Below are 12,608 nucleotides of genomic sequence, written 5' to 3'. Positions count from 1 at the left end.
CACTTAATTTAAAATTTATACTAGATGTAATTCATCTTAAAGATATTTTTATATCAAGAACCCAATCATCTCGTAACTGTGAGAATTCCATCTAATTAAGATTACAATAAAAAAAATTTGTCATGAGTTAATCTAAAGACTAAATTTACGTATTTTGTAAAACATTCCCATTTAGTTATTATCATGGAATACAAGAGATGGAAATAGTGCACCAAGCGTATATATTTTTTTTTGTTTTTTAATTAAAAAACAAAAATTCATTTTAAATTTATTCAAAAAATATATTTATTTTCATGTTTCCTCGTGTCTCTTCAATCTTATATTTGTTTCTTTCATATGTAAACGCAATTTAATTGTTATACATAGAATTGACAAGTCATCTATCCAGTTTTGACCCTGCTAAATTTCATTTTATTTTATTTTAAAAAATGATTTTTTATTGCTTTGTCTTTTCTACTTTTAAAATAGAAGGAACAAAGTTATAATTAATTATTTCTGTAAATTACCAGGAAATCAAGCACGCATGTTGTTGTGGTTCTACAGCTTCCATTTAAACGCGGTAAAGAGGAGCTAGGTATAATTTCCTAGAATAATATGGTAAAGAGGAGCTAGGTATAATTAATATCTCATGCCAAGCGTATCCATGTTCTTCCATTTCAAAGCGGTAAAGAGGTATAATCAGAGTTAGGTATAATTTCCTGGAATAATATGGTATTTTTGTCTGTACGTACGTATAAATATGTGCAAGCTTTAAAATGACGCCCTTGCCCATCTTCAGATTAATTAAAATGAACTCTCTACAAAAAAAAAATACCAATTAATAGGGTAGACACGCAAGGCATCAGAATCCCAGCATACTCGAGAAATAACCATCGCAGGATATTTTCTGGTAAAAAACAATGGTCAACAAACCGATATTGGTTTGACATAAGTGGAATTATCACAGGACAAACCTTTTAGAAGCCTACACGTCTCTTCAACTCATCAAAAGATTCATACAAGGCAACAGAATGCGTTAATTTTATGTTTGGATGATATGTAATTGCACATCTCATTGCATAGAAATTAAAGTAATCCTTAAGCTAGCTGGACATCATGAGCTCATTAATTAAGTAGGTCATTAAATGAAATCATCGCAAGTTGTTGGTTTTGGTGGCTTTATTTGTCTTGAAGTACATCAAGTAGGTCTTTATATCCAATTAGCTTTCATCTTCATTGCGGTGAAGATAAAACATAAAAAAACGTTCGTGTCCTTCTAGGACAACTTGTCAACCTGTCACGAATCCAAACACGAAGCCGATCGAGATAACGCGTAATGCCGTTCTTGGAATCTTTTGAGATGTGAATATGTGACTTTGACTGGTAGTTCCAAGAAAGGATGGAAATAAGAAAAAAACAAAATAAAGTAAAAAGATGTTATTTTTTTATTTGTAATTTAAAATAACAGCACTTAAGTAAATATCATACTTTTATAAAATACATAAGATAATATATAAGATAGTGAAACTTTAATTTTTCATCTCAACGGTTAACCGGTTGGTTTAGTTATATTAATAGATTGATCATTTTATATAGGAATTGTTTTATAAATAAAAACTTAATAATTAAAAAATAAAAAATTAACATAATACAAAACGATTAAAAACATGATTTAATTCGTGATTTGATTAACTTATGACAAATCTAGATAAAATAAATTAAAAATTATTATCTTTTTTCCATCAATTTTTTCTTATGGAATAATATTATTTTTAATTTTTTTATATCTTTATCTTTGACCACAACTATGGCTACAAACTCTCGTGGAGCCAGGCAAGAAGTTTCTTGGCTTTTTTAGAAATTTTGGGTTGCCAAAGTTTGCGTACATTTCACGTGATGAACTTGAATATATGATTTATTTATTTTTTATATAGAAAAATAAAAATGTTGATTTACATGGATCCTGTAATGCTACAGTAACATTATGACATACAATCTAAATGAATTTGATTATTAAGTACTCTTCCATCTATAGCCAATGAAGCTCCACCTGAGCCAGTCAAGGTAGCTACACATAATCCATCAACAGGAAACTCTGAAGAAGATAAACCAGAGAAGGATGGAAGCAGTCGAAAAAAGAGGAGGCACGAGGAGAAGAAAAAGAAACATGAAAAACATGATAGGCATGAGAACCGCCATCCTCATGATCCTGACAACAGGAGGAAACGCTAGAAAAACAAGGAGAGGAGGAGACACGACTTTAACTCAAACTAAATATCCAATTTATCTGGATATTTTATCATTAGTTCATTGTAAAGATATTATTAAAAATAAAAAATAATCTAATCTATATAAAAAAATTTCAGAGTTATTTTCTGTGAATAGAAAATACAGACTTTTTATTAATATTTTTTTTGCTAGATTAGAAAACCTTTAAATATAACTTATTTTTTACATTTTTATTCATCTACTTGGCTCACTGCTAGAATTTAATGACTTTTTATATAAAAAAAAAACCCAGACTTTTTATTAATATTTTTTTTTGCTAGATTAGAAAACCTTTAAATATAACTTATTTTTTACATTTTTATTCATCTACTTGGCTCACTGCTAGAATTTAATGACTTCTACATTTTAATTTTCACTTAATTTAAAATTTATACTAGATGTAATTCATCTTAAAGATATTTTTATATCAAGAACCCAACCATCTCGTAACTGTGAGAATTCCATCTAATTAAGACTACAATAAAAAAAATTTGTCATGAGTTAATCTAAAGACTAAATTTACGTATTTTGTAAAACATTCCCATTTAGTTATTATCATGGAATACAAGAGATGGAAATAGTGCACCAAGCGTATATGTTTTTTTTGTTTTTTAATTAAAAAACAAAAATTCATTTTAAATTTATTCAAAAAATATATTCATTTTCATGTTTCCTCGTGTCTCTTCAATCTTATATTTGTTTCTTTCATATGTAAACGCATTTTAATTTTGTAGAATTGACAAGTTTGAACTTGGGATTTCATATTTAATTTATAAAGATTTATTACTTTATATAAAATCAACGAGGATGGATTTGTTTTTTCTTATTAAAGTGTAAGCAAGTCTGGGAGCTGGTCCTTAAACCACGAAATAAAAAAATCAAAAGGAAACTCCCCCAGTATCTTTCTCCCTAATCTCTATAGTCAAGACTGTCCTGATGCATGCACCATCTTATAAATTATAGCTTTTTTATAACTAAAATCAACAATAGCATGCGGTGTGCATAATGGTTTAGTTTAGTTGCGAATTAACCTAAACATTCCTTAACTCAGAATGGTAATGGAAGCAAGTCTCGAAGGCCGTTCTTGTTTATAATATATATATATAACAGTGGCTCCAGAGAAATAGATATCACCTAGTCAACGATGTTCAATTAAAAAACAATTAAGAGCCATCTATCCAGTTCTGATGGTGCTAAATTTTATTTTATTTTAAAAATGATTTTTTATTAGTAAGCTTTTCATCATACTTATTCTTTTTTATATCTTTTCTATTCTTAGAATAAAAGGAACAAAGTTATAATTAATTATTTCTGTGAATTACCAGGAAATCGAGCACGCATGTTGCTGTGGTTCTACATCGTCCATTTAAACGCGGTAGAGAGGAGCTAGGTATAATTTCCTAGAATAATATGGTATTTTTGTCTGTACGTATACATATGTGCAAGTTGCAAAATGATGCCCTTCTCCATCAATGGATATTATTACATTCCAGTTCCTTCCCGACACCTTCCAAAACAATATCCCGTTGTCCATCTTCATATTAATTATAATGAATTTTCGATAAATTAACCTGCTTATTTTTATGTGTGTTTGCCTCCTTTTTTTTAATAATAGTTTGAATATTGAGGTGGGATTTTAATTTAACTATATTAGCTCAGTGATTTAATTAGCAAAATGTAGATGGATATGAGTGAATTGGTCATGATTTGATCGAAACCCAATCAGAAAATAAAAATGGATGCATTTTGAATCTTGTTACTTTTTTATTAAGCTCATGCTCAGCTTAAGGACTGCTTTAATTTCTATGCAATGGGAAGTTGAAGAGACGTACGTGTAATTACACATCCAAACATGAAAGCCAAGATGACGCGTAATGCTACTTTAGAATATTTTGAGCTGAAAGCCTGAGTTTGACCGTAAGCTAGTTCCAATCAGGGTTGGTGAAAATAAAAGAAAACGAAAGGAAATAAGTGTTTTTTTTCGTATTTTCAAACATTAGGAAGTATAATGCTTATGAAACGTGATATAGTCAAATTTTAATTCTTCTATCTCGAGTATTTAATTAGTCAGATTTAGTTGCATTAATTGGTTGAATATTTTTTATAATAATTATAATTTTATAAAGTTTTTTGATATATTTTATAAATTAAAATATACATTTTTATTTATTTTACTAATTTTAAAATATATTTTTAAATAAAAATCACTTTAAAAATAAACTATCTATAAAAACAACAAACAAGAACTTATCAAAAAGCATATTCCTTCTTAGTCCTCATAAAAGAATGTAATTTTTATGAAGAGTAAGTACGTGAATTATTTTAATACACTTATATAAAAAATAATTTTTAAATAATAAAATACTTTAAAAAAACAACACTAAACATATCCTTAAACACTCTAGTCGTATAAACGTGCCTGAGCGGATTATAATTAATTGATTTTCTAGTTCATATGTGTTGAAATTATTTGCCATGAATCCGAGTTTTGGAAAGTAAAAAGAAACGTGGAAGTTTATTACTAATTGGACCGTGAACATATATGAAAAAAATAAAATTAATTAATTAATTATAAAGCAAACACACACCATATTAATGATCTAATCAATCCGGCCATCATTTATGATTGATATTTGCCCTGAGGGAGAGCGACATCTATATCAGAGGAACAAATACAGAATAAAGGAAAATGGCTAACCTAATATATCTAGCTAGCATTCAATGCCGTTCACGTGCATAAAGAGCCTAGACTTCGAAGACCCACGTGCCGCCTCCAGCATGGAAGATAGAGACATGAGATAGAGCAACATCAGCATTTGGAAACTCATCAGTTCCGACCTCTGCACTGTCCAGGGATGTGTGAGACGCAGTTAGGGGCAGATGGCGCAACCGGGCGATTACTGTTTGGATCATACACCTCGTTTGCACCAGGTGGCGGCGGCGGCGGATTCACGCTGTTCAAAATCCTTCCTAGTGCCCCAGGTTCTATAGCACTGCTAAGAATGAGGAGGACAAGAAGCACAGCTCTTGCTAGCACAAGAGGTGTCTTCATGCAGATCTCATGGCAGAACCCCATCGTTTTCAGATTTCTGAGGAGAGGTGGTAGGCGGCTACTTAAACTTGGTATGAAGAGGAATGAATTGAGTGCTGTTATGCTTAACTAGCTTGATTCAGAAGACACGATTATATATATACAATGTAATATATAGAGGGGTTGAACGCGTGAATGGATTATTATGCAGTAAATTCGAGGAAGATTTGCATGAATTGTATGCATGTTTCCTCTCATAATTCCTTCCCACAAAGCTTGTCGATTAAGAAAAGCCATCCGAAGTTCTTCGATTGTTTTTTAACACAATTTAAACCAATAACATTAACTCGTTAATTATAATAATTTTACATATCACTGGATAATCATGTGGTAATCAATCAATTATTAGTCTCGGATTAATTTATTATTTTATAATTATAGAAAAATCCTAATTTCACGACTCGGTGAATGTTTTCTCCCTCCATCTTCAATTGTTCACCTTCCATGATTGATATTTAGTTAAATATAAATTTATTAAATTTTTTTAAATGCACTCAGTTTATGTGAGGACTTGTTCTTGAAAAATAAGATTTCTCTATGAAAATATCTAGTATTATTTAACACGCAACTTGACATAAAAATACCTTTCACCCTCAGGGATAAAAAAGAGTCTTAAGTTGATGCCTGAACTAAAAATTTAAGGGCAAACATTAAGAAAATTTAAAGACTTTAGCGGTACAAATTTAACATGAAAGAATTACAAGGATTGAATTAAAATATAATTTAGCTATTTTCATAGCTTTTAACTAGATAAGTGGCTCGCGCTTCATGCCGGGCCGGGATAAATTTTCTATAATGTAAAAAAATAATACTTAAGCACTGTTAGTATATTTAAAAAAAAATCCACAACATGATATTATAAAAAAAAATTGAAAAAAAATTACAATTGCCAATCCCTAGGAATCCAGACATATAATGATGAATCCATAAGAAAAAAAAAGTTAACAAAAAAAAGTTTGGAAAAGTAAAGAATCATCAAATCTAAGTGAAGTCGTCAAAACTTGTGAGCGGAGTCATACAAATAAAATAGCCAAAACAAAGACAAAATAGTAGGTTGACCAGTTACTTGGGTGACGTCAGGCTTGGGGAGTGTCAAGTTTCAAAAATAATTGGGGATAATTGATCTAAAATAAAAGTATTAAAAACACAATTTAACTTGTAATTTGATCAATTCTTGACAAACTTAGTTAAAATCAAGTAAAAATCATTAAGTATTTCTTTTCATTTTTTTCTTTCAAAATAATATTATTTTTATTTTTTTATCCTAACATGTACTCTCGTTGAGTTAGGCAAGAGGAAAAAATTTTAAGTTACCAAAGTTTGCATACATTTTATGCAATGAACATGAATATATAATTTATTTATTTTTATATAGAAAAATAAGAAAGTTGGTTTACGATGAATCTTATAATGCCGTAGTAAAATCATTATAAGATACAATCTACATGAATTTAATTATGATCCTTATATGTTGTATGTTGTAGTAAACACATCCATATAACATACCACCATGCTAACAAACTTGTAGATGAAATAAATTGATATCATAACTAGTCATACTCAATTTTCTCTTCATGTTAATAAAAAAAAAAAAGATAGATTGAAATTACATTTATAAAATTTTATTTTCTTATAAAATAAAAAAATAATTTAACTTGAATTAACTCGAGTCAATCCACTTGACACTTAACCAGATATTTGTCCTAGATCCACTCATAGACATACTTTAAAAAAAAATAATTAAACAACCTAAAATCTTGAATTAAATGACAAAATTAAAAAAAATCAAATTAACATAAAAACTCAAGATAAAAAGATAAAAATAAAGAGAATGAGAATCAAATTAAAAAAAAACAAAAAAAAAAGATCATGGATGCAATGATAATATTGAAAACAAATTAAATTTTGGTAAAAGTATCAAAAATCAAAATTTAAAATTAAAACATTGATGGCCTCAAAATTGAAATTAAAATAACAAAAAAATCTAAAAACATAAAAATAAAGAGAATGAAAATCAAATTTGAAATCAAAACATTAAGGGTTGAATATTAATTATAGAACTTTGAATTAAGAGATAGAATTGACAAAAAAAAATTAAATTCATAGAAAAATCTAGATTAATAATAATAATTAAGATAATCAGAACCAAACTTGAAGAAATTAAAATTAAAGATTATGAATCCAATAATAAAATTAAAAAAAATTATAATTTGATAAAAGGGCTAACAACCAAGCTTGTAAATTGAAACATTAAGAGTCAAATATAAAATTTCATAAAATAAAAAATAAAATTAATTTTTTTTCATGACTAGCACAAGAAAAGAAAAGAAAACAAAAATTAATAGCAAATCATAATTTAAAACACCCTACGCACCACTCCACGTGAGAGAGGATATTGTAGAGTTTCAAACATTATGGTAAAAGCTAGCGTTATTTTATTAGATAACATCTCAAGCAATTCAAAAAATATAAAAGCAAATTTTTTTAAATAATTTTTTAAAATAGAGAAAAACTGAATCACACCTACCCAACCTAATAATAACATAAAAAACTTATATGAAATAACAAAAAGACCCCTTATCTAAACCTTAAGAAATTTGATAAATAAGTAATTTAGTCATTTTAATTTTGAGAAAAACAAAAAAAATACCCCTTAAAGTGATTAAATGAAAATAACTCTTAAAGATAATTTATGACATTTCAATCCTTGTGAAAAGACCAAACTATCCTCCTAGTAAAGCATATTTTTCTTATAAGGTAGGGGTAAAATAGTAAATTCCTAATACAAAGCACAGTAAATCATGAGTTAACACGGCGTAAAAGCCTGATTTTTAGCTTTACATATAATAGTCTGATTTTTAGCTCTATATATAATAATAAATTCTGAAAATTCCGCAGAAAGATAAAATAAAATAAAATAAAAAAACACCAACATCTCTCTAGCACATCTCTCAACGGCTCAAGGACAAGTCTTGCACTCCCAGCAAAGTCCAGGTTCCCCCTTGATCTCTCTTCCTTACTTCGTCTTGACGTTGGATCAGATTTTTTACGACAAGAGTAAAATTCATTCCCTTTTTATTGTAATTAATTAGATTATCAAAAGCTGTCATTTAAACCGACCCAAGCTGTTTAATTTTGTAATTAATTCTCAGAATCTCTTATAGATTCTGTTTGCATTACTTCTGTTTGGTTTCCGGGAAAATTAAGGAAAATTGGGTGGAAAATCTGCAGTTAATGCATGTATCGACTCTTTATCTTCTTCACATGGAAAACCTAACTATGGGTTTCGAAGTTTCTGTTGTTGTATTCCGAATTCCTTTGATTTCCTTGCTCTTTCTCGTTTTTTTTTTCCTTTCTTTGTAACCGAAGAGATGATTAGGGTTGAATTTCTGTGAATTGATATTGATTTTAGCTTGCTTTCGCTTAAGATTTGATGGATACTTTGTTTTCTTTCTAAATCTGAGGTTTTGTTTACTGTTGGAGCTGTATTTGTGGCTATCTAAATATGTATGATACTTTAATTTTATGGGTAATCTATAATCATAGACTAATTTGTGAGCTGGGTTTTTGTTTTTCAGACTATTTATAATCTTGACGAGAATTTTGTGTTTTGTTGCTGAGGTTTGAAAGTTGTCTGATTTTTGGATCCTTGACTTTTTTTGTCAGGTTCATATTATTCTTGAGGATCCTGAGGTGAAGGGAAACGGTAATTTTAAGGATGAGTAGTCAGAGAGGTTTGATATATAGTTTCGTGGCAAAGGGAAATGTGGTTTTAGCAGAGCACACTTCATATTCAGGGAACTTCAGTACCGTTGCTGTTCAGTGTTTGCAGAAGCTCCCTTCCAATAGCAGCAAGTACACGTACTCTTGTGATGGGCACACGTTTAACTTCCTCATTGATAATGGATTTGGTAATGTTTTGTTCTTGTTGACTGTTGATTTAGAGTTTAGGTTGTTGTCATAGGGAAATGTGTGCTGAAGGTTTTTGTGTTGGGTTTGCAGTTTTTCTTGCTGTTGCAGATGAATCGGCTGGGAGGGGTTTGCCTTTTGTATTTCTTGAACGAGTGAAGGATGATTTTAAACAGCGGTATAGCGCCAGTATTAAAAATGAGGCACACCCACTAGCTGATGACGACGATGATGACGACTTGTTTGAAGACCGATTTAGTGTCGCCTACAATCTTGACAGGGAGTTTGGGTGTGTGGTTCTGTTTATGTTAAATTTTAAGGTTTCTGTTGTTACATGTTGCATTAACTTTTGATATCCTGTTCTGTTTAACAGGCCAAGACTAAAGGAGCATATGCAGTACTGCTTGAACCACCCAGAAGAGATCAGTAAGCTATCCAAGTTAAAGGCTCAGATCACGGAGGTCAAGGGGATTATGATGGACAACATTGAAAAGGTACATGTTTCATGTTTTGTTGAGAGTAATGTTGGTGATAAACCAATTTATGTTTAGCATTAAAGTCAAAATATACTTTCTGCTACATAATTTATCACCATCATATTAAGATGGAGATTTCGGCATGAATGGATGCTGTTTTCTTTTCTTTTTTCTGTAACAACAAATGGATGCTGTTGACTCTGGTTCCTTATGCATTTACCACCAGTATGTTAGCGTGAATGTATTTTTCTTCTCTTTCTTTTGGTTGGTGGTGGGTGGGATGTGGAAGGTGTAAAATTGCTTCTTATCACTCCATTTGCTTGCTATTTGGGTTGATTCTGGACATCAAGGTGTATGAGTATTGACTGCTCATCTGATAGAATGTCAAGAATAAAGTGAAGCTTTCAGGTAGTCACCATAATATTACTCCACTCAATCTACTACACTTCAGGAATGTGCTCTCTCAGCGTAAGCCATTGAGGATCATGAATATTATCCCCACACACAAAAACATTCTTCATCACTTCCTACTCATTGACAGATGGGTAATTGGTGACTATTGACCAGGGACTCATTAGAGTTAAACCATCATTTTTCCAATGTTTTAGCACTCCTTATCATGTTATTGATTGATGGGGCTGAGCATGCCATGAATTCACTGGTTAATTTGGTGATCAATAAAGACAACTTTATTAGTTACTTAATGGTATTGCTTTCAACTTGAAATTCAAGCATGGATTCCTTACCTGGAGATCAGTGATGTTACCAGACAAAATATCTGGTTTGATGTTTGTGGATGGGAATTTTATGTTTGGAAGCATCAATTTACCTTGTATAGCTGACATGCAACATAGGAGTTGGGCATATTTGGCTGCAGTTGCTACTTTCATGTGATTGATATTACACTGTTGCAAGTTGAGTGGTTTGGAGTTGGTTAAGTTTGTTCATCACTTGAAACAAGTTAAACTATTTTGTAACTTGTTACATAAGGCTGGTTGATTTATATCATGTGCAGTGAACTAAGATTGTTTAAATTTTATCTTACGTCAATCTGCAAAGTGATAAACAAGTTTTTGTTGAATATAGTGGCTAATTTAGTGAATTGCAGGTTCTGGACCGTGGGGAGAGGATTGAACTTCTGGTAGATAAAACAGAAAACCTCCAGTTCCAGGTACATAACATTCATTGGTTACCTCTGAGTGCCATTTTGGGGGACCTTGTAACAGTTTGCTTGTGTACTTGCAATACAGGCTGACAGCTTCCAGAGGCAAGGAAGGCAATTGCGACGGAAGATGTGGCTTCAGAATCTCCAAATGAAATTGATGGTGGGTGGAGTCGTCCTTGTCGTTATTCTGATCCTGTGGTTTGTTGCTTGTGGAGGTTTCAAATGTTAGACCACTAGGGTAGCAAGGTGGCTAATGTAGTAGCATTTGCAGTTTGCTTTTTATTCTGTTGTACAGTGGTGCTTGAATATGGAGACTACTCCCGGAATTTAGATCTACCCTTTCAACATTGTAATTAAATATCTGCACTTGATAATCGTTCTGTAATTCTGTTGATATCACTTCTCTCTGTAGAAGTTGTGGCCTAACTGAATGAATAATTCTTTGAACTTAAATTGTTCGCCATAGATTGCCAATTAAAATTTTGAATAAATGAAAAACAGGTATTCATAAATTGAAAAAAAAAAGTTATTTTATCTTCTAAAAGCCAGGATTTAAAATGCTATATAAGCGAAAGCTACTTGGCTGACTAGATGATTTTTTTACCGTGGCTGGGAAAAACATAAGCTACCATTAAGAGAAGACAGGTACTTAATTTTGAATTATCTTCTAAACCTTAACATGCTATGTTACTAAACACTGAACTTGTTGTTTGAAACTCAAGTTAACGTAGCAGCATGAATGTCTCTGATAAAATAGAGTGAGGCTAATTTTTGTCTCTCTTTATTTGAGAGGTTGTTTGTCTTGCTTGAGTGGCAAGGTGTTGGGGTAATTTCTCAAGGTTTGTCTTGTTTGGGAGCGTAAGTTTATGTCTATCTCTCATGGAAGACTAGGAAGAACTTGCATCGGAAAATGTAGACTCCGATACAACAGTGCAATCATATGATTTGTGCTTGGCTGGACGCTTCCTCACAGACAGATCTATCAATTTTAATGCTACGAGGAACAAAGTGGCAAGTCTTTGGCGTCCAGGCAGGGTTATGTGCACTAGGGAACTCAGCGACAGCAAGTACTTGATTCAATTTTTTAACAGTGAGGATATGAAAAGGGTTCTTGAGGGGACTCCCTGGACGTTTGACAATCATTTGCTTTTGCTACATCAACTTGTTGAAGGTGATGTCCCACCTCAAATCCCTGCTAACCATGTTGATTTTTGGGTCCAAATTCATGAGCTTCCAGCGGGTTATATGTCCTTGGGTATAGGCAAGCAACTGGGTGACTTTATCGGCACCTTTGTTGATTATGATACCATCAACAACAATGGAGCTCGGAGGAGCTACATGAGGATTAGGGTCACAATTGATGTTCACCACCCTTTGAAGAAAAAACGCAAGAGAGAAGGCTCCTTGTATATGGTCCCATTCAAATATGAAAGACTTGGTCATGCAGACAGATATTGTGAGCATTTATTTGAGATGCATGAAAAGAAGGTTAGGAGGGATTGGGGGGCATGATTAAGGGCGTCCGCCAGGAGAAGCTCCGGCGAGGATGGTGGCCGATGGCTGCAGGAGGGTAACGAATCTGTAACTGCCACGTTATTGCAGCCTCCTAATCAGTCACAGCACATTAATGAGGAAGCTGTTACAGTATGAATTCCGAAAGGTGTACTCCATCTGCTAATGATGTGGGTTTGGGTAATACAGTCCAGTCAAGTCATAATGG

General features: G+C 31.7%; 1 protein-coding gene across 2 annotated transcripts; it reads left to right on the top strand.

Moving 5' to 3' along the window:
• The first annotated feature begins 8,225 nt into the window (after positions 1-8,225).
• On the top strand, positions 8,226-11,341 carry LOC105131552 (vesicle-associated membrane protein 727). Of its 2 annotated transcripts, none has more exons than XM_011034582.1 (6): positions 8,226-8,332; positions 9,005-9,249; positions 9,341-9,536; positions 9,621-9,741; positions 10,832-10,894; positions 10,974-11,341. In XM_011034582.1, the coding sequence occupies exons 2-6, from the start codon at positions 9,057-9,059 to the stop codon at positions 11,115-11,117; spliced, it is 717 nt and encodes a 238-aa protein (XP_011032884.1). In that variant the 5' UTR covers positions 8,226-8,332; positions 9,005-9,056; the 3' UTR covers positions 11,118-11,341. The 2 variants fall into 2 exon arrangements, with proteins under 2 accessions (XP_011032884.1, XP_011032885.1); XM_011034583.1 differs by having other exon boundaries at positions 8,226-8,395.
• The last annotated feature ends 1,267 nt before the right edge of the window (positions 11,342-12,608 follow it).

This window comes from Populus euphratica, unplaced genomic scaffold, assembly GCF_000495115.2.
Source record: "Populus euphratica unplaced genomic scaffold, PopEup_1.0 scaffold24.1, whole genome shotgun sequence".
In the NCBI taxonomy this organism is placed as follows: domain Eukaryota; kingdom Viridiplantae; phylum Streptophyta; class Magnoliopsida; order Malpighiales; family Salicaceae; genus Populus; species Populus euphratica.
The sequence above is the reverse complement of the archived record's forward strand: the minus strand, read 5'-3'. Positions and strand labels throughout refer to the sequence as shown.